Source organism: Crotalus tigris, unplaced genomic scaffold, assembly GCF_016545835.1.
Source record: "Crotalus tigris isolate CLP2741 ecotype Arizona unplaced genomic scaffold, ASM1654583v1 scf7180000019409.675750, whole genome shotgun sequence".
NCBI lineage: Eukaryota > Metazoa > Chordata > Lepidosauria > Squamata > Viperidae > Crotalus > Crotalus tigris.
This window is the reverse complement of record NW_024097523.1, coordinates 345,052-367,782: the sequence shown is the minus strand read 5'-3', so window position 1 is coordinate 367,782 and position 22,731 is coordinate 345,052. Positions and strand designations below refer to the sequence as shown.

Genomic DNA, 22,731 nt, shown 5'->3' with positions numbered 1-22,731 from the left:
GAGGTGATAAGGAGCAGGGCAGGAATCTGGAAACTTCTCTAGTTTCCTAATGGGTGAATAAGAGAAGTCAACTCTAATGTCCTTTGCTCAGGGAAAGAGGACTTTTGTGATATTGATCCACAAGCTCAAATGTCTACCTTTACAAGGGCAAGGGCAGGGATTCACAAAGGGGTCCTAATTGCCTCTCAGATGCAAAGCCTTTTCTAGAAGCCTGTTAGGACTTCTTCAAAGAAAGCCTCCCCCCCCACTTCTATTTCTATGATAACAGATAGCACTTTATTGTATTAATTCTTTTCTCTTCCCTGTGGTCATTTGCTGCTTTCAGATGTCTATGAATCGAATGCTTGTTAGACAGTGCCAGGAGCAAGGAAATGTCAAGAAATATCATGGAATGGTATGGGACAAAAGGAAATTTTTTTTTTCAGATGCTTTGGATACATCTCTCACCATCTCAGATGGTGCTGGAGCTGATAGGATCTTCATCTAAACGCAGCTGGAGGCCGCATTTGCAGCTCTGGAATATGTCATTCTCCCTTTTGCTTTGCCAAAGGATTTCTTTTCAAACACACATACTCCTGAAAAGTGTTCAAGAGCTACCATAAAATGAAAGTATCCCTGTGCATGCAGAGAGAAGATGTTTTTGTTCTATTCAATAGTTCACAATCAGTATCCACGCGCTCAAGTATTTAGAACTGGAACCTGAGATCAGAAAGGAGCTGAATTTCATGGTAGTTTAGAAAAGAAAAAAGAAAAATTATAATGACTTAATGGTCTGTCGTTCCTTATGATGGAAGATGCTGCGTTAAAGTTCCATCTGTTCAGCTGAGTGGAACTGCCAGAGAGATCAGAGATTAAGCTTGATCAATTTCTCAAAGCCAATGGCTCAGGGTTAAAGAAGGAAGGGAACTTAATTGCAACTCTACACTTGTGATATAAACAGCAGCTGCTGGGGCAGGGTGTGTGCGCGTGAGTTTTAATATTGACAAGTGGCTATGTGCATTTCAAGTGGATGCCATTGGTACTTGCTGAGGTAAAACCAAAGAAAACAATGAAGAGTCATTGACCTCAGAAAGAGAAGTTAATCCCCCTACATTTATGGCCCATAATCTCAGTGGGATTCAGTTTTGCCTGATCTGATAGGCCAGGGGTAGGCAGCCTTGGCTCTTTTATGACTCGTGGACTTCAAGTCCGATAATTCTGGGAGTTGAAGTTCATGAGTCATAAAACACATATCCATGAATTGTATTGATTTAAGAGAGTCCAATGCCTGCTTCCAAAGTGATTCAGAGGAATCGCTTTTCCCCTTGCACAAGGGCGCATGCAGTACATCCCTACTCTTTGTTAGAACAACCCTACCCTTTTTCAGGGTTCAGAGTTGCACAAATGAGTGGATTCTATAAAGCAGCAGCACTTTTTCCCTCGGGCATCTCCAGAAGCCTGAAAAAAGCCATATTATTTTAACACGGGGTTCTCCAACCTTGTCAACTTTACAACTTGTGGACTTCAACTCCCGAATTCTTCAGCCAGCTGGGAGTTGAAGTCCACAAGTCATAAAGTTGCCAAGGTTGGAGATTCCTGCTTTAATGAATGCCAGAGAGAGCAAAATCTACTGTAAAACAGGGTCGGGCGTGGCATGGTAGGAAAAATGAGCTGTCCCTCCAGGGCTGGGATTAGGTTTCTTCACGCATGCCTTGTGTGGCCTAGAAGTAGGGTTACCAGCTATTCCTTTCAGTGGGGCTCCTATGCATTTAAAGCAGTGCACCATGCAGAAATGCTTTAAAATATATAGACGGAGCTGCCACCCCCTCCTTTCTCCTTCTTCTGCTTTTAACGCTAAGCACTCCTTTGCAAACCTCAAGAGAAATAACTTGACCCGTCAGCCAATTTACAGTATTTATTCTTTCAGGCTATTAACTGTTTTCCGTTTAACTGATTATCATACATATTACATTTTCTCCAGCACAGATGATGGTACAGTGCTTTTCAATCAGGACAGTTCCTTCTTTAAACCGTTCAACACAAATAATTTATTGCTGGGGAAATCCTTTCCCACATATTGCTTAAATTGGAATCTGGAGAGGCACACAAGCCTTTCACGCAAACATAAGTGAAGGGCTGAATCATGCCCGATAAGTGGACAGAACCAGGAAATGTGCTTTTTAAAAACAATTATGGGCAACACCAATACAATGATAGAATATGCAGGTCAATGTGCCGGCTGATATTTTCAGGGTCAAATTGCACTAGAGCAGTCTGTGGAGAACTAGTTTGCAAGCTAGAGATGGATCTTTAAAATTACCCGTAGAACATAAATACTGAGACATAAATAGGTGGTGGTTAAGAGATAGACATTTCAGGTAAAGAGAAAGAAAACCAAAATCAGGAAAGAATGTTTTTAAGTGCTAATATCTGATGATAACATCTCTGCCAAGTAATGTTTTAATCTTAAGCATAAAAAACAAGTCACTCAGCAGATTTCGCAGATATCCTGTAAAGGCAACTCTTGTCCTCCATAATTATTTATCCATTATTGTAATGCTAATTATAGCCACAATGTCATGTACTAAATCATCCTAGGTGAACTGAGGCAATTGAAGTGCAATGAACCCATATTTATTATTTACAATGGCTTTTTCTACCTTTCATCACAAAACTGAGATTAGATCTAGATTCAAAACATTTTAGATGCATCTTCTAATCTGGGGTTGAGATCTTGATGTTCCCTAAATATTTTGGATTATAACTCCCATAACTCCATGTTGGCTGGCCATGTTGGCTGGGACTAATGGAAGTTTAAATCTAAAATGTGGAGGTGTCCATGCTGCTTACTCATTTAATTCTTCAATACCTGTTGCTAAACAGAAAACGTGGGTGGTATGATGCCATTCAGAATCCATGTATTGTTTAATTTAATCCAGTACATCTCAGATTTGAGCAGAAACTTGTATCTAAACATTAGATGCAAGATATTTCTGTTCCCAAGGGCGGTGTTTTGACTGTAGTGTATTTCCCAATCCTATTTGTGTCAATAAATATGGCAAAAATAACATTGGTAAAATCTATGCTTGGTCAAGGTGCTTTTTCATAATGACCAATTTTCTGTCCTGCCCTTCCCATGTATTTTTAATTCACATCCATCTTATAGAAAGTTATGAGAAGGTCAAAAAAATTATTATTTTTTGTAACTTTTTCAGTTTATCCTCAAAAAGGAAGCATTCTACCAACTAGCCAGCAACTAAGCTCTTAGCAAAACTAAGGTTTCTTCCCATCACTGATACTACAGAAACCAGGCAATCATCACTCACCACAGTGAAATCTTCAGGCCTGCAAATTTCTCCACGGTATCTACAGGTCAGCATCATGTCCTCAAGCTGATGGCTGCTGTGGTCATAAAAGTTAAGCAGATTGAGGGGCTCCTCAGGCACTTCCAAGCTAGGTGTAGCCAGGGGAAAGCCTGCTTCCAGGTAGGTACCCACATCATAGCCCCAAAGCGGGGAAATATAAGACAAATAATCATAGGTGAGCTGAGACACTCGGATGCGATTGATATTGCAGAAAGTGATAGCAGGGAAAGTCAGCTGGGGACTCTCCTGCTCATCCAGCTGTGTGATGTGATGATATTCCAGATAGTAAAAAATTGGCCCAGCTACCTGGGATAAGAAAATGGATAGAGAGATCAGGAACGCACCTGCCCAGAGGATCTGGCGGACTCCAAATCCATTCCCTATGAAGATATGGTTGGCCCCATGCAAAGTGCAGCTGTTGGCAAAGGCTGCCAGATTCGGGGCTGTTCCTTCATCTTTCTCCCCTAGTTCTTCTTCCTTCTTGGAGCCCTCCTCTGAGTCTTCTGGATTGTGCTGGTCACAGAGACATTTGTCATGATTTCTTTCAGCAGGGCTCTTGGTGGTGTGCCTCTCTTTGCTTGAGGAGAAGGAGATGGTGCAGAATATCTGGATTGGCATTCTGTCCTTTCTTGCCAGGTTTCTTCAAGTAGACCCCTCCCTGGCTGGCTATTAATAGGACTCCCCCAGGATTTCCTAGCGCTGGAGGTCAGGGGTGAAAGGAACAGAAAGTAGCTGAAGCCAGTTTGGGAGATGCGGGAAGGAGGTGAGAAAAGGGCTGGGATTGGATGAAAGGAACCGGAAGAAAGGAACAGGAGAAAAGGAATAAAAAGAAGAAATGAGGCTGGAGTTATGATGCCAACCAAGAAAATAAGATGAATCCAAAAGAGAGAGGGGATTTGGAAGATGGCCTTCTGCAAGAAGTGAAAGGAGGAGCTGATGACCATCTACTCCAAGGCAGCTTTGAGGAGTCTCAAACTATTCCCAAACCCTCCAGATCCAGCACATGGAAGCAAAGATGTCTCGGAAAGCTTCAGTTCTCTGACCTTCTGCTCCAAAGTTGGAAGTCTGTGGCTGTGCTGGACCGAGTAGCTGTTCCCAGTCAATGCTACAAGACCGGCATGGGTATTAATCTACAGCAGCACAGAAGTCTGATCCAGGCGCCTTGGACAAGGCCTGCTTAATAATTCATTGGCTTCCTTGATTTCTGTGTTGGGCTGGGAGGGGAGAAGCTGAGAGAAGGACAAGCATCTTTCCTTCTCACCACCACCTCCTCCCCCTTCCCCCCCCCAACTCAGTACCTACCGAAGCCAGGCCCCTGCTGAACTGTTTCCTGCACCCAGCATGTTATTGCAAGCTCCAGCCTCTTGCAGCTTTTGTGTATAGCTGGACTGAAAAGATACGGGAATCTCTAAATAAAACTGCCTTTCAGATTTCAATCATGTGTTATCACCAAGACTGTCAAAGTCTTGTGTTTTATCCTTGAAATTCTACATGGCTGTTTTCTGGACAGAGATGCAGTGAAACTCAGAACTGGTTGAACCTCTTCCGGACTGCAGTTCACAGAAATAAAGTTGCCTTGAATGGGTGACCTTAGGAATGTTATTACATTCGTACTTCAAACCAAAAGTGGTGTTATCAGAATTCTCCAGCAAAAGCCCTTCCAGAACTACCAGCACTGCAACTCTCATAACTGGCCATGCTAACTGGGTATTCTGGGAGTTGCAATCTCCTTGCCTTTCGAAGGCTCCATATTTGAGAAACTTGCATTATGTGTTCATTGACATGTTCCATGATGAAATATCCAAGGGCTATAATTATGGAGACACTAATGATAAGGAAATACGAGCAGTCCATTTATTATTTCGAAGTTCAGTGCAATCTTCAGCCAAAACTTGCAAGATGGCAGGCACAGCCTCTTGATTAAAGCCCTGCCCTTTTTGTGCTCCACATTTTGTGCTCCACCCATCATTTTGCAATTTTTGACTCACCCATGGAGTATTTCCACTCAGTATACTACACAACCTGTGCCCTGTTGGGTCATCATTTCAGAGATATTTCCTTAACTAAACAAAGAAACAGAATGACCATGGGTGGGCAAAAAAACAATGAGAGTGGGAATGGCTTTTGACTTCCTGCCAGATTCCCCACTGATTTTCCTTGTGGGAATCTGGCAGGGAAACCTTCCTTCCTTCCTTCCTTCCTTCCTTCCTTCCTTCCTTCCTTCCTTCCTTCCTTCCTTCCTTCCTTCCTTCCTTCCTTCCTCCCTCCCTCCTCCAAGGGGGGGGTGTATATGGCAGTATATGAAGGTGGCATGCGGGTGTGTGCAGAAGATATCACATGGGTTAGGGAGGGCATGTGGCTGGGTGACATGGGTTGGGAAGGATGGTATTATGCCCCAGGCACTGCATTGAGAGTAGGTCAACAAAAGGTCTTGAGTGAGAGTGATTTTCCTTTTTTTTTTTTTTGCTTTGTGTGGCAATCCTGTCTACTATAGACATAAGGTCGAGGACCCCACAATTCTGGGACATAAAAGGGTATTCAATGGCTTTCCATATCCATTTACTGAATTGGAAAGCAGGGAACAGGACTGCATTAACTGGCTGCCTCTTCCAGCACCTTCAGTTGGAAAGAGCCCTTAAACCAGTGTTTGGTTTAATGCTGGCTGTGGAATTCTGGGAGTTGAAGTCCACATGCCTTAAAATTGTCAAGGTTGAGAAACACTGCCTTAAACAGATACAGATGCCCACAGAAGGATACTTCATGAGAACTGAAACCACTAACAACTTGGAGACAAACACATATTTGTTTTGACTTGAGAGAAAAGGCCACAGATAGGAAAGGTCAACACACGGCCTTTTATGAGCATGGCTGAGGGGAAACTTGTAGCTGCAAACTTTTTTCCTTGTTCAATGGGAGTAATCATATACCATGTTGAGTGACTGTTTCTGATATATTCTGCCAGGATCTCTGGCTGCTGATGGGTGCTCTGCTCTAGCTAACAAAAGGAATGAATTATCTGAATTTCAGTTGGATTAGTGGCTTCTGTTACTAATGGGTCTCTTGTAAGAGCACCAGTTTTTTTCCTAGCTGAGACTTTGTACTTTGAACTTCAGGAGCCAGTGGCTAGTTAAGGACTTAACAACGATAGGAAAGCAGTGCTTCAGCTGCTAAAGACATAGCAGTTGTTTTCTAGGGGTTAAAAAAAGTTGGGCTTTCTCCCGAACAGTAACAAGAAGAAATTGTTCAATGGCACATCAAAAGCTTGAGTTCAGCTAATCAAAAGGCTAAAAACCAGATGACTCGCCCTGCCCTTGGTCCTGTAGTAATAATTTGATCTGTGGAAATCAGCCAGAGAAGCTTTTCATAACAGAGCGATAAGCATGAAAGTGGATTAATGCCTGCTGTTCAAGGTGCAGGAAAATGTGGCAAACTTCACCACCAGAGATTGGGGGAGCTGTCCCTAGAACTAGAAGGGCACATATGGAAGATGAATTGTTCAATAACAGTAAAATGATGCGCCAAACAGAACTGCTTTTTTAAAAAAAATTTTTTTTTTTTTATAATGCTCAGTGGATCTTTTGGACAGCAAAATATGGAGCATTTGCCAGATGCAATGAAGCTCGCGTAGAATAAGGAGAAATATTTGAAAATATAGGACATCTTTTGGATCAAGATTTGGTGGAATATTCAGAAGATTTTTAATAGAAGGATAAAATTTACACCACAATTGTTTCTGTTAGGTATTATTGATGATTGTGATGGTAAAGAGATTATTTTAATGTTGAATTTAATTACAGCAGCAAGGTTGCTGATTGGGCAATACTAGAAGAAGGATCTCTTGCCTACTTTAGAAGAATGGTTTCTTAAAGTTTCTTATTTATCCGAAATGGCAAAAATTTCGGCATATCTGAAAGACCAATTGCAAGAGAGATATATTTTGGTGTGGAAAAGATGGGTGAATTTTATACAGAATAAATATGATATTAGAAAGTATTATTTAGCTTTTGAATAATGTATATCTAAGGGTAAGCTTTTGAATAACTTATGCTTAAGGATGGTAATTTCTGTTTTTATGTATTAGAGTTAAAGTGTTTAAAATTTTGTTTTTGGGATGTATGTATAATTGTTTGATGCTTATTTAAGTTCTATGTTTTTTGTTGTTTTTAACCCTGTATTCAGCTCTGGGAAGTAGGGGGGAGGGGGTTGGGGGGTTGGGAGGGGGGGATTATTTTATTGTAAAATTTTATAAACTTTCAATAAAAAAAAATATAGGACATCCCTTTAAAGAAAGGGTATCTGGGGTGAGGATTCTCTCACAGAAAGCTGCTGCTGCAGATTTGGGATTTGGGGCAATCAGGCAGAACAAAATGCTATAGGTAGCAGACAGCCTTTGCTAATGAAGAAGTTCCTCTCCTGCGCTTGCAATTTTCTCTTCCTCTCTGCCCTGTGGTTTCTTTGCCCTGCACTTGGGAGACCATTAGGAGCAGCCACAGAGTAATTTCATGCCGCTTGGTCACTGCTGATCCACCTAAAAGGGGAGATGAGAACATGCAAGATGGACAGCTCTTTGGGGCCCAAAGAGGAATGGTGGTGAGGAAACGGACTTTCTTTTCCAGCCAGTGCTAGATCAGCATAATCTGAAGTCAAAGCGACCAGATGACTTAACTGTTTGTGAACCGCCCCTTGGCCCTTTCGGCTGGAGACTCTTGGGTGCCACCTGCTGGTTATCAGATATAAAGTAAGGACACCCTTGAGTCAAGCTTTATTTACTCTTGGTGATTTCATTTGTGCAATTTTTATGGCAGTTATCTGCAATTTACTTACTGGCTTCTTCTTGGATTTTTTTACTTTCTAGTCCAATTAACAACTTTGAAATGTCTAAGTAATCCCTCCCATCCGAGTACTAATACAAGCTAATCCTGCGTAGGTTCCCTAATCAGCTAAATTACTAGGCGTAAGAAAATCAGGTTTCTGCAAATGATGCTTCCTCGTGCAGCTAGATCACAATGGTCAGTGGAGAGTTTTGAATAAGATCCTTCTCTTTACTTAGAGGTATTAAGGGTTATATATGCTCTAGCACCCGGACCTTTACAAACACACGGCACTTCTTTTCGTACACGGCTCAATTACAGCATACAGGCCTTTGGCATTTAGAGATGCCCTGCTCAGATTTTGAGACCTCCATTTTAAAGAAGTCTTATTTATTACATTTACATGCTGCCCATCTTACTGCCAAATGACCCAGGGTGGCTCACAGCACTGTAAAAGCAAGTAGAAAACATTAAAACTTTAAATACGAAAGTAAACGGAGATTAAATAAGTTATCCACTTATTTACCATCTCACATCTGCACTACTACCTTTAAGAGCATTTGGAAGCTCCAACTGGTGCAGAGTGTGACACCTACTGCTCCATGAGCTGCACTGCCTGGCGGTTTGCTTCTGGGTGCCATTCAAGGTGTTAGTTATTACCCTTAAAGCCCTGCATGGTATGAGTGTAGGTTACCTGAGGAACAGTCTCACCCCACTGGGACTGGTCCGCCCCACCCGTACTAGTTGTGGGCCCCATCAGGGTCCTTCTCTGCTGCGACTCCGGCCCTTTGGAACATCTTACCCCCCTTTGAGGGGAGATTGGCTCCCACCCTTCTGGCCTTCCATAAAAGCCTGAAGGCCTGGCTCTGCCAGTTGGCTTGGGGCCTCAATGGAGGAGCATCCCACTGGAGATGGTTGATGAGGGTGATTTTTGGGGTGGTTGGTAGTGTATGCTTTTTTGGGTTGATGGATTAAGAGCCAATCTTATCTCCCCCACCCCCGTGCATTCTGCTCCCTCCCTCCCCATCTTTTAACTATAATTCTATTTTTCATCGTAACTTCCATTTTTATTGTTTTAGAAACATTTATTTTTTATGGTTTTATCTTTCAAATGAGATGGGTGGCAAATAAATTTAATAAATAAATAAACAACAATAAAAAAGGAATAAATACTCTTGAGAAGATGACAGCCCTGTCCCGGCAGAAAAGATGGATCTTGGTGGACCCATGGTCTGATCCAGGAATAAAACAGCCTCAGACATTTCCCACAAAGTGCTTGGCTCAGCAGAGCAGAGATTAAGGAGTATTGCTTAATGGGGTGAGCTTAGGCACTGCAAACACAGCACTGCTCTCATCTTCAGGAACGCCAGCGAAAGATTCATCGCTGGATAGAGTAGCAGTCCGCTTGGGAGGGGAAAAAAAATACTCTCGTTGAAGGGATGGGCTGAAAACATTTTTTTATTGAACTTGATATTTGATATTTCTTGATGATCCAGAACCGCTACATGTATTTATAGCTCCTGGCCTTACTTACGATTTAACATAATTTAATCTTTGCAGTGCATTTTTTTTCTGATGTATGCGATTATAAATACATCTTCTTTTTTTAAAAAAAGGCTTTGCTGGGTTGTTCCCTAGTGAGCTGAAATGCACGCAAAGGAAACTTCAATATTTTTTTCTATATCTCTAGTTAGAGATATGGGAGCTCTTGTATGTCGGATGAAACAAGGTACCTACGGATTTGTTGGTATGGCTCCAGAAGGTTATGAAAGCTCTGGGAACAGAGGAGAGGAAGACTTGAGGGATAAGCAGAAGGCTGCCTGCTGGTGATCAGCACTAATCAGTAGCCAGTTGAGCAGAGAAAGGAAAAACCTGGCCTGTTCTTCCATTTTTAACTGAGCACAATCATTTTTAACTATGCACAAATCACTGAATGATGCTTTCATGGTGAGCTGTGATGGCGCAGTGGTTAGAATGCCGTATTTCAGGCTAATTCTGCCGACTGCCGGCAGTTCGGCTGTTCAGTTCTCACCAGCTCAAGGTTGACTTGGCCTTCCATCCTTCCGAGCTCGGTAAAAGGAGGACCCAGATTGTTGGGGACCATAGTCTGACTCTGTAAACCACTCAGAGAGAGAGGGCTGTAAGACACTCTGAAGCGGTATAGAAGTCTTAAGTGCTATTGCTATGATATTGAAGCAAGTATGAGCAATAGTCATTGTCTTCCACACAAGTTGTTGTGAATGGTGGCAAAGATGACAAGGGAGTTTGCAGTTGTAACCGCTGCCCTTTTAGAAGATGGCCGTCCAACTTTTTGGTTTGCCTGGGCAGCATGAATGAAGAGAAATGGTCTTGGGCTGTACACAAATATTTATCATATAGTTAATGGATATACGTCACATAATAAGGTTAAAAGTTTGCAATCTTGTGGAGCCGCGTTATTAGCTGTTCAGGGCTGCATGCAGGTTGGACACTCCTGCTTTAGAATTTGAGCTACCTGCTTGCAGTTAAAACAGTATTGCTAAGACTGCTTCTTCAAAGTTCAGATGTTAACAAAGAAAGCAACCAGCTCTGCACTCTCCCTTCAGGCCAAAGAGCTGAGGGTGACATTGAGACCCCATGTTCTCTTTAAAGGTAAGGGATTCTTAAGAGGTCAGCTAGGTCTCAGCTCCTCTTAAAGCTCGGAGTGCCATTCCTTTATGGACAGGGAGGTAAAACTCCAATAAATAGATGTTTGGATGCATGAAACAAAGAACCACACACAGCTCTCCCCCTTTCATACACAGAAGTTGGCCAGATCAATGGATGAACCTTGTTTATCTCTGGCAACAAGGCATCATGTGTTAGGATGGCTTGAAGGCTGACTTGGGGGAATGGAAGAGGAGATGGAATACCCAGGAAATCTTCCAGTACCTTGCTGCTGCTTCCTCTCCTTCCACTTCCATTGCCTTGGTTTTGCTTTTGCTTTCTCAAACTTTCTTCTGCCACAGTTGCTGCTACCATGAAGTTTCTGCCACAGTTCCTGCCACCAGTTTCTGCTGTGTTACACTCACCGTACAAAATATGGTTTATGCCACCAAGACTGCAGATGTGGTTTTTTTCCCCCTGGGATCTTCTAGGACAGTGTTTCTCAACCTTGGAAAATAAAATATGTAGACTTCAATTCCCCAAATTCCTCAGCCAGTCATGTTGGCTGAGGAATTTGGGGAGTTGAAGTCCACACTTCTGCAAGTTGCTAAGATTGAGAAACACTGCTATGGGACTTAAACAGCTTACAGCCTCTCAGCATCTTCAAAGTGCCTTTTCTTGACTCATGAACTGGAGCAAATCTATACAACCTCCTTGTTCCGGCAGAAGGAAGAGTTGCCAGCATCATCCCCTTGCAGCTGAGGCAGCCCAAGGACACCTTTGAGTGCTCTGCTCTGGAAATCATGTTTCCGTCCTTATCCTACCTCCAGATGTGCAGGTGGATTGAGGCCCATGGGTCTGAAACCAGTTCAGCTAGTTTCCTGTGGGACCACCCCTTTCATCCGCTCTCTGATTCGAACCTATGGCACGCATGCCAGAGGCGGCACTCAGAGCCCTCTCTGTGGGCCTGCGCGCCTTCGCCCCAGTCCTAGGCCTTCAGCTGGGTTTTATAAAACCCTTTTGCTTTAGGCCTCCACCGCTGTGTGCAAAAAAAAAAAAAAAGGTTCAATCAGTCAATCAATTTCAACTTCTTGCGGGGAAAAAAAATCTCGCAAAGTTGGAATTGATTGATTGAACTTTTTAGTCCCATCCAGTCTGCCATTACCACTGCAGCCACACCCACCTAATGGGTCATGCCCACCCAATGGCCACACCCACCCAATGGGCCACGCCCACCCCGCACCCAATAATACATAAGTGGGTTTTGGGTTGCAGTTTGGGCACTCGGTCTCTAAAAGGTTCGCCATCACTGCTCTATTGTCTTCTAGTTTGTAAGGGAGACTGGAATCCCAGATTCCATACAATTCCCCCCTCCCTTTTTTAGGGTTGACCTAAAGAATGTGAAGTTCTGAAATGGACTAGCCTTCCTGCCTTAAGTGGAAAATTAAAAACAATTTCAGGTAATCCTCAACTCACCACAATTGGGACCAGAATTTCCATTGCTAAGCAAGGCAGCTGTTGAGTTGTGCCCAATTTTACTTATTTTTTATTTTTTGCTATGATTGTTAAGCAAATCGTGTAGCTGTTAAGCAAACCTGGCTTCCCCTACTGACTTTGCTTATTGGAAGCCATCTGGGAAGATTCCACAGTGGTCACATGTCCTTGGGAAGCTATAGCCATGCTGGTTGCCAAATTTTAACTGTAAGGATCCTGTAATGATCATAAGTGGAAGGACTGGTTGCAAGTCACTATCATGCATGTAACGTAGATATGTGTGCGGACAAGAACATCAACCTTGCTGTCAAGCAAAATCAAGCTCTTAATAGCGAGTGCCACACAAAGTGCACTAACCAAATAGGTGGTAAGACATTAGGGAACTCAGGCACTACACAGGTTATGTAGGAAGTAAACACAGGGTCAGTCATAAAGGACTCAAATGTCTATACACAAATGCACAGAGTATGAACAACAAACAGGGTGAACTAGAAATTCAGGTTAATGAGGGCAGATATGATATTGTTGCCATAACGGAAACATGATGGGATGAAACCCACAAATGGAACACACAGCTAGAGGGATTTAAATTATTTAAAAGAAACAGACCAAATAAAAGGAGACTACATCTCTACAGAAATAGAACACAACAATGATGAAAACTGTCCTGAATGCATATGGGTCAATATAAAAGGGGGGAGGAAAGCGACATTGCCATAGATGTATACTATAGGTCACCCAACCAAACACAGGAAATAGATGAACTTTTTGCTAGTCAGCTAACTAAGGTATGTAGGTTCACATCACAATAGTAATGGGGGACTTTAACTACCCTGACATCAACTGGGAGACAAACTCTGCATCAAGTGGAAGATCAAACAGATTCCTGACAAACTAGCAGTTAGGTGTCCAGTTCAGCCCTTCTACTCCACTGAGCCTCCAAGCTATCAGCCCCCTCTACCACAAAGATCCTGCAGGAGAAGGGCAGTGTGGAGAACCGTGGGATCTGGCAGGGTGAGAGCTGTGAACCATAAACACAAAGCTTTTGCTGTATCCCTGCACAACAGATACAGTGCCCTTGCTGACCTTAATAGGGACATTAAGGAGACAGGTAAAGGTATTTGTGATGACAAATCAAACAAGCAGGGGATCTTGGTCCGAGATGAAGAACTTGTTTTCGACAGGGAGAAGTGCGAATCAGGTATTACACATCAGTCATGCAAGAACAGAAAGACACCCAAAAAGAGAAGCCACCTTCTGGTTGGTGATTCAATTATAAGGGATGTAAATTTAGGAAAAGACACAGAGGTTTTGAATGAGATCAGGTGCCTTCCAGGTGCTACTGCCAGTAGGGACAAGAAGCGTATTTCTAAAATAATCAAGAATGCCAGCAAGGACTGTGATGTGGAGGCTATTGTACATCTTGGCACTAACGATCTGTCCCCAAAAGATGTATTCACTGTGCAGAATGACTTCCAGAGCCTAGGGCAGGAACTTAGCAGAATAGGCTGTAGGCTTATTTTTTCAGAGGTCTTACCAGTGTATAAGGACCAATTGTGCGTATAGCACAATTCAATATGTGGCTAAAGGAGCGGTGTAAAGGAGAAGGTTTTGGATATATTAGTCACAATGTCAGTAGCTGGTCCCATGAAAAAATGTACAAAAGAGATGGTTTGCATTCATCAAAGAAAGGGACTGAGCTACCTGGCTATAAATTCACAGATTTTCTGGAGGAATATTTAAACTAAACAGCGGGGACAGTGAGCTAACTGATAAAGAATATCCCTGTCCCCGGCAATCTAAAAACAATAGGGCTATCAGTGCATGTAACATAGATATGTGTGTGGACAAAAATACCAACCTTGCTGTCAAGCAAAATCAAGCTTTTAATAGCGAGTGCCACACAAAGTGCACTAACCAAATAGGTGGTAAGACATTAGGGGAACTCAGGCACTACACAGGTTATGTAGGAAGTAAACACAGGGTCAGTCATAAAGGATTCAAATGTCTATACACAAATGCACAGAGTATGAACAGCAAACAGGGTGAACTAGAAATTCAGGTTAATGAGGGCAGATATGATATTGTTGCCATAACGGAAACATGGTGGGATGAAACCCACAAATGGAACACACAGCTAGAGGGATTTAAATTATTTAAAAGAAACAGACCAAATAAAAGAGAAGGTGGCGTTGCTGTCTATATAAGAAATAACTACATCTCTACAGAATTAGAGCACAACAATGATGAAAACTGTCCTGAATGCATATGGGTCAATATAAAAGGGGGGGGGAATGACATTGCCATAGGTGTATACTATAGGCCACCCAACCAAACACAGGAAATTGATGAACTTTTTGTTAGTCAGCTAACTAAGGTATGTAGGAAGCACATCACAATAGTAATGGGGGACTTTAACTACCCTGACATCAACTGGGAGACAAACTCTTCACCAAGTGGAAGATCAAACAGATTCCTGACAAACCTAGCAGACAACTTTGTCTCCCAAAAAGTAGAGAAGGGAACTAGGCGATTAGCCATATTGGATCTAATCTTCACTAACAGAGATGAAATGATAGAAGGTGTTGAAGCCATAGGAACCTTGGGAGGAAGTGATCATGCAATATTGGAATTCAACATTATGGAAGCACAAGCAATACAACACAGTCAAACTAGAGTCTTGGACTTCAAGAGAGCTAATTTCAATAAACTTAGAGAGGGTTTGGGAAGGATTCCATGGATGAGAATCCTCCAGGTGAAAACAACTCAAGAGGCTTGGGAAATTTTGAAAAGTGGGATAATAAAGGCCCAGTCTAGCACATACCAACAAAGAGGAAAAATAACAGCTCTCAAAAGAAACCAGCATGCCTGCATAAAAAACTCCCTGATCAATTGAAAGATAAAAAGGACAAGTATAGAAAGTGGAAAGAGGGACACATAACTAAGTCAGAATATCAGCAAATAGCCTGAGCCTGCAAAGACGAAGTGAGGAAAGCTAAGGCTCAAAATGAACTAAGGCTTGCAACCAAAGTCAAAAATAACAAAAAAAGCTTCTTTCAACATGTAAAGAACAAGAAAAAAGTGAAGGAAACGATTGGCCCATTAGTGGGTGAAAGTGGCAAGAAGGTGACAAGCAACAGGAAGAAAGCAGAACTATTTTACACAAAGGGAAAAAACAGACCAACCTATCAAAAATAGTGCCATAAAAAACAAAATAGAAATACAAGTTAAGATAGGCAAGAAAATGGTAAGTGAACACCTGTCCAGCCTAGATGAGTTCAAATCACCAGGACCAGATGGATTACACCCCAAGGTTCTTAAGGAACTGGCAGATATGATATCAGAACCACTGAACTATATTTTTCAAAGATCCTGGAGCACTGGGGAACTACCAGAGGACTGAAAAAGAGCTGATGTAGTTCCCATCTTCAAAAAAGGGAAAAAAAAGGACCTAGAAATTACAGACCTATCAGCCTGACCTCAATACCTGGGAAGATTCTGGAAAAGATAATCAAACAACGAATCAGCGAACACCTACAGGCAAACAAAGTCATTACTAAAAGCCAACATGGGTTTGTCAAAAACAGATCATGCCAGACAAATCTTATTGCATTCTTTGACCAAGTGATAAAATTAGTGGACCAGAGGCAAGAAAAACCAAATGTACAGGTATAGTATAGGAGGTATCTTGCTCAATAGTAGTAACTGTGAGAGGGATCTCGGAGTCCTAGTGGACAATCATTTAAATATGAGCCAGCAGTGTGCTGCAGCTGCCAAAAAAGCCAGCACATTGCTAGGCTGCATTAACAGAGGGATAGAATCAAAATCACATGAAGTATTAATACCACTTTACAATGCCTTGGTAAGGCCACACTTGGAATACTGCATCCAGTTTTGGTCACCACGATGTAAAAAAGATGTTGATACTCTAGAAAGAGTACAGAGAAGAGCAACAAAGATGATTAGGGGACTGGAGGCTAAAACATATAAGGAACGGTTGCTAGAATTGGGTATGTCTAGTTTAACGAAGAGAAGGACAAGGGGGGACATGATAGCTGTGTTCCAATATCTCAGGGGCTGCCACAAAGAAGAGGGAGTCAAGCTATTTTCCAAAGCGCCTGAAGGCAGGACAAGAAGCAACAGGTGGAAACTAACCAAAGAGGGAAGCAACCTATTGTAGAACTAAGGAGAAACTTCCTGACAGTTAGAACAATTAACCAGTGGAACAACCTGCTTCCAGAAGCGGTGAATGCTCCAACAGTGGAAGTTTTTAAGAAGAAACTGGACAGCCATTTGTCCAAAATCGTATAGGGTTTCCTACCTGAGCAGAGGGTTGGACTAGATGACCTCCAAGGTCCCTTCCAACTTTATTATTATGGATCATCACACAGTCAGCCAGATGTTCAGACTGGATTTGGCATTTTGTCTACCTATCGAGTCCTTACCCAGGACCTGGGATAGGCAGATGTGGATGTTTGATGGTATTACAGATATCATCGCAGAATGGAAGCAGTTCCTAGTAAGGCCACCTTTTGCAATTGACTAATAGCGAATTTGTCAATGCCAATGGTGTTCAAGGAGTGCTCCAGTTGTTTTGGGATTGCACCCAAGGAGCCTATGACTATTGGTACTACCCTTGCTTGCTTTTGCCACAGTCTTTCTATTTCTATTTGTAGGTCTTTGTATTTTGTTATCTTCTCCAGTTCTTTCTCGTCTATTTTGCTGTCTCCAGGCACTGCCACGTCCACTATCCAGACTTTTTTGTCTTTCTTATCGACAATTGTTAAGTCTGGGGTGTTATGTTGCAGGTGCTTGTCTGTTTGAATTCTGAAGTCCCAGAGCAGTTTAATTTTATCATTTTCTATGACTTTCTCTATTTTATTATCCCACCATTTTTTGCTTACAGGCAAATGATATTTTTTGCAGATCTTCCAATGCACCATTGTTGCTACTTTGTCATGCCGCTGCTTGTAGTCAGTCTGTGCAATCTTCTTGCAACAGCTTACCAGGTGGTCCACTGTTTCTTCAGCTTCTTTGCACAGGCAGCATTTACTGTCTGTTGCTGTCTTTTCAATTTTGACTTTATATGCATTTGTCCTTAAGGCTTGGTCTTGTGCAGCCAGAATTAGTCCCTTGGTCTCTTTCTTCAATTTTTCTGCTCTTAGCCATTGCCAGGTCTTGTTATTATCTGCTTTCCCAGCTATTTTTTTAACATATTGGCCATGTAGTGCTTTGTCTTCCCATGCCTCTATTCTGTTCTTCATTTGGTCTTTCTTGTAGGCCAGTTTGGTCTCTCCAGTAGTTAGTAAGCCTTCCTGATATACTAATTTCAGTGCATCTTTATCATTGTTCTTCAGATATTCTTCCAAAGCCATTTTTTCTTCTTCAACCATCTGATGTACTTGTAGCATTCCACGCCCACCTATTTGCCTTGGTAGATAAAGTTTGTCAATGTCACTGCGTATTATTATTATTTGTTTTTTCTAACAGAATGTCATTTTCTGAGGAAAAAAAAATGCAACAGTATTATTATATTCCTCAGCATTTTTTTTTTAAAAGTTTTCTATGTTTTTCCTGATTTTTTTATCTCATGCTTCTTGAATTTTTGTCCCATACTTCTCAGGTACTGTCTTAATGCCCTCTGGTGGCCAAAATAGGCCATTTTGTGTTTATTGCTCTTTTGAACTCTATAGTTATTTTATTGCCTTTGCTTCAGCGATTAGATAGTGAACTTAGAACATTATTCAAATATTTAAGAGCTGCTATCATCAACGAAGAAACCTAGTTAAATAATTTGTTGGTAGGAAGCCCATAATTTCTGCTCTCTTGATAGGAAGGGTTGTTAATATTTCAGCAAGTAAAGATTGTATAAAGTATGACCTTACAAATGAGAGCATGCAGCAACTTGCCAATGGTATGGAAGGGCAGAGAGAGGGATGAACCTACTGCAGGTAACTGCAAATAATATTTTTGCATGCACATATTTATACACATTGCACTGTATGCTTGATTGGTCAAATTTGCCTTTGTCTTCTCCATTAACGCTCTTGCACACATGCATGTATACAAATAAAAGGACTGAGCGCTAAGAGAGAATCCCAGACTTATAGCACCCTATCAGAACACGAGGAAAACCCTTCCCACTGGCCATACACATATTTCTCCACTTCTCTATTCTTCTCCTTACCTCTCTCCCTGTTCTAGCAGATTGGGGGTGCTGTGAAAAATAAGCCAGGTTGGCAGGTGGGCTCAAGTCACAGCTGTCAACAGTCACCTCTCAGGAGTTGGAAATTAACTGAACATGCTCAGTGCTAACTCAGTCCACCTAACACTTCAGGAAGAAGAAAGTTAATGCATCATAGGTGGAATCAGTTTCTATTATCACTGCGTTTCTGCAGGGATAAAGTTCCTTGTCCTAGCCTGATTTTTTTCATCTGCACTTTTGGTCCTTTAGATTCAGCCCTTACCATCATCAGACCTGCTAGTGGAATATGGAAAAGTATACTTGTAAACTGAGAAGATTTTTTGGGAGGGAAGGTTTATAGCCCACATCTTCTGAATACAATAATCTATAGAGAGGCTGCAGTTGGCTTTCATATCCAAATAAAGCCTATCACTGAACAGTTCTAGGGAACTAGGAAATTAGATGAGCTGGCCTCAAACCTTAGGAGGTTTCCAGATCTACAAGGGTCTTCTCATCCCTCTGGAGTAGCTACGCAAAGACTGCACACATCTGAAGGAGCAACAAATGTCAGCCAACAGATGGAAGCTCCTTTAATTCTTTGCTGCCATCTGGTGGTCGAAAAATCAATTGCCTGATTCACAGTTTAGAGAGGAGCAGAAACAATGTTTTAGGAAAGGGATGAGAAAAAAAATGCAGGTCATTCTAATTGGAAGAGGCTTTTCACATGGGGGATGATGTTGGGTGGGGCTGGAATTCTAGCCAAGGGTATGTAAGTTAAGGCTGCCTGGAGTGCAGCATAATCACAATGGCAGTACAGATAGTCCTTGATTTACAACTGGTCGCTTAACAATTGCTTGAAGTTATCTTAAATACCTCTACCCCCAAAAGGTACTTATGATCCAATTCTGAAGTTCTGACAGCCATCACCCACCACAGTCACTACAGCATTTTGGACTCTCAGCCACTGGCCAGCATTTATAGCTATTTGCAGCATCCCACTGTTACTTGATGCAATTTATTTTAGTGTTTGGAAACTGCTGTTTACTTCTGGTTTCTAGGAAAAAAAGTGCTCAGAGTAATCAATGGGTTCGCTTAATCCTGCCACATTTGCTTAACAACCACTGCAAAAAAATAATAATCATAAAATTGGGCCCAATCACGTGATGACCCACTTTATACTATCGCAGTGGTTCTCAACCTTTTTAATGCCATGACCCCTCAACCGGTCGTAAGTTGAGGACTACTCAACCGGTCGTAAGTTGAGGACTACTCAACTGGTGCAGCACCGTTTGCAGAATGGGACTTTTGGCGGGCTCAGCAGGGCAGAGACAGCCTGGACAATTCCTATTGGCTTTTGAAAGCCAATAGAATTAGACTCTATTCAAGAGAGTCTATTCTATTGGCTTTCAAAAGCCAATAGAATAAAGGGAGTAGCACAGCTAAGGAAAAGGGGGAAAAATGGCGGACTGTGTTGTTTGGCGACCCCTGTGAAATGGTCGTTCGACCCCAAATGGGGTCCCGACCGACAGGTTGAGAACCACTGAACTATCGTAATTGCCAGGCTCAATTATAGTTCTAAGCTGAGAACTAGCTGTTTGTATGTGGTATAAGGAGCAAAAAGGTTTAGGGCAGCATGATTTCCTGTTGGGTCCAGGATGGGAACACAGTAGTGCAGCTGTATGGATGAAGCCTCAGTTCCAGGAGCTAACAGGCAACACACACACACACACACACACACACACACACACACACACACACACACATTTTGGTTTGGATACTATCCAACTTCTGATTTTTATATTATTATTTTGTCATCTATAATTCACCATCTCCATTGATAATGTTTTATCCTGAATTTATTGGTTCATTGAATTCAAATAGAGTCCTTGTTGCTCTCTTTGTAAGTCCATAGTCAAAGAACCTACAAAAAAAGTTTGGACATCTCACAGAGGAAGCAAATATTATATTGACTCCCTGCTACTGTTCCTCCATAAAATCAAAGTCCTAAAAATTGAAGAAGATAAAATTATTGTTCCAGTGGCACAGCACACTTTATGTCTATAGATCTAGAGCAGGGGTAGGCAACCTTGGCTCTTTTATGATTCGTGGACTTCAACTCCCAGAATTCCTGAGCCAGCCAGGCTGAGGGGAAAGGGAGGTTTCCAAACTGAGCCATGCTGGCTCAGGAATTCTGGGAGTTGAAGTCCACAAGTCATAAAAGCGCCAAGGTTGCCTACCCCTGACCTTGAGCAAGTGAAATAATTCATGGCAGCAGTACTATACACCAATCCAAGCAAATACACTAAGATCATGGACCTCATCATTCTTTTCCTCACCATCTGCTTTTAGTTTGACATACAATATACCAACAAATCATGGGAAACACCAGTAAGATCACCACTCTCAGGATGCATAGCAGAGATTATAATGCAGCATCTAAAAACCATAGCTGTATCTCAAGCATACAACCAAAAGAATGGATCTGGTATATAGATGACATTTTTGTCATAATAAAAACGACAACAACTGCAAGAGACATATGAAACAATCAACATTTTCAAAGGAATCAAATTCATAAGAGAAAAAGAAAACAACACATTGCCCTTCCTGGATATCCTCATAAGCAGAAGAAATGACAGCAAATTAGAATCCCAAGTATATCGGGGGGGGGGGGAAACAACCCACACTAATCAAATGCTCCATTACCAAAGTAACAACTCAACTTCCCACAAGGGAGCTGTGTAAAAACATTATTCAGAAGAGCACAAATGCACTGGAACAATTTAAAACACTAGAAAAAGGAAACAGGCCACCAGTACAAGATGTTCTAACAAAATGGATACCCATGCAACTTTATCAAAAAGTGCCTAATGCTCAACCCACTACAGTAGAGGTCCATAACCTTTTGGGCATCAGAGACCAGTTCCGTGGAGAAAAGTTTTTCACTGACTGGAGAGTGTGTGGTTTTGTGTGCTGCCTACATCCCATGGATGGGGCTTTGCTTGTTTGTGCAGACCTTTGTACATGCTGGCATGCTGTGGCCCGGGGACCCCTGCACTACAGCACAGCCAACACAAGCTATGAAAAGGATAGCACATCTCAGAAACAACCAACAGACTATTACAACCACATGGCATCATCATAGCACCAAACCAATTAAAGAAGGAAAAAAGAGGCCTCATTTACAATATACCAGTGGTGGCGAACCTATGGCACGCGTGCCAGAGGTGGAACTCAGAGCCCTCTCTGTGGGCACACATGCCGTCACCCTAGCCCCGCCGCCCCCTGCGGCCCCCTCCTCACCAACAGCCCCCCGCAGGAGAGTTGCCTCCCGGGTACGGCCCATGCAGAGCAGTGCAGCCAAGGTCATCACAGCCAGGCAGCAGGGACAAGACTCCATCCTTGCACCCCATCATGCGCAGATGCTGCAGGGCGCAGGTGGAGGGCGTGGCCACCATGGCGCTGCTGGGCCGCCGGGGCAATCTGCTGTGGCGGGCTGTGGAGGCAGTGGGTGGCCCTGCGGGCAGGGTGGGGGCGGTTTTTTGGCACTCGGTCTCTAAAAGGTTCGCCATTACTGCAATATACAGTATAAAAAGTGCAACAACAACTATGTAAGGCAGACAGGCAGAAGACTAGCAGAATGGATCTATAAATATGAACTAGTAATCAGAAGCTATGATGAAAACTTCTTAATTTTGCAGTGCACTGGGAAACTGAGCATTCTAAACAACGCTAAATCTAAAAACACTAGGGAATTCCTGGAAGCTTGACACTCAGACAAATCAGCCATCAATAGACACATAGAGGCAAATCACATTTATGCACTATTCTAAAGAGATAATAACAAAGCTAAGAAGGAAACAAAAAAAAACAAAACACATCTTTTTTCAGCAACCAACACCCAGATAAGCAGGGATTAACACCAAACAAACAATCAAACAGAAAACAATACCTAATAAAGGAATTACCAAGGAGAAAATCACACTAGTCTCTTCTATTCGTATTCCATTCAAATAACTTCAAATACATTTTATTCATTGGCAAGAGGATACAGGACTGTCTTTTTCAATGTATCAAGCGTACAGTGCCCAACCATCTTAAAGCAGCTTCCTAGAAGTGCCAAAAGGAAAGACAGAGAAGGGGAAACTGATCCTCCAAATGTTGCTGAACCACAGCTCCCAGCGCATCTGGGAATAAATGTAGAGGGCGACCAGGCTGAGCCTGAGGGAGGGGTCAAATGGGTCATCAGCCTAGAGTCCCTTCATGCCCACAA

General features: G+C 42.3%; 1 protein-coding gene across 2 annotated transcripts in view; it reads right to left on the bottom strand.

Moving 5' to 3' along the window:
- ASIC1 (acid sensing ion channel subunit 1) overlaps positions 1 to 22,731 on the bottom strand; it is a 217,891-nt gene that overhangs the window by 69,745 nt on the left and 125,415 nt on the right. The window contains exon 1 of one of the 2 annotated variants that reach the window (XM_039362269.1): positions 3,306 to 4,634. The exons of the other annotated variant lie outside the window; for it this stretch is intronic. Within the exon in view, the coding sequence (XP_039218203.1) occupies positions 3,306 to 3,962 (657 nt within the window). The 5' untranslated portion in view covers positions 3,963 to 4,634. Of the gene's footprint in view, positions 1 to 3,305; positions 4,635 to 22,731 lie in introns of those variants that run through there. 2 annotated transcript variants of the gene reach the window in all.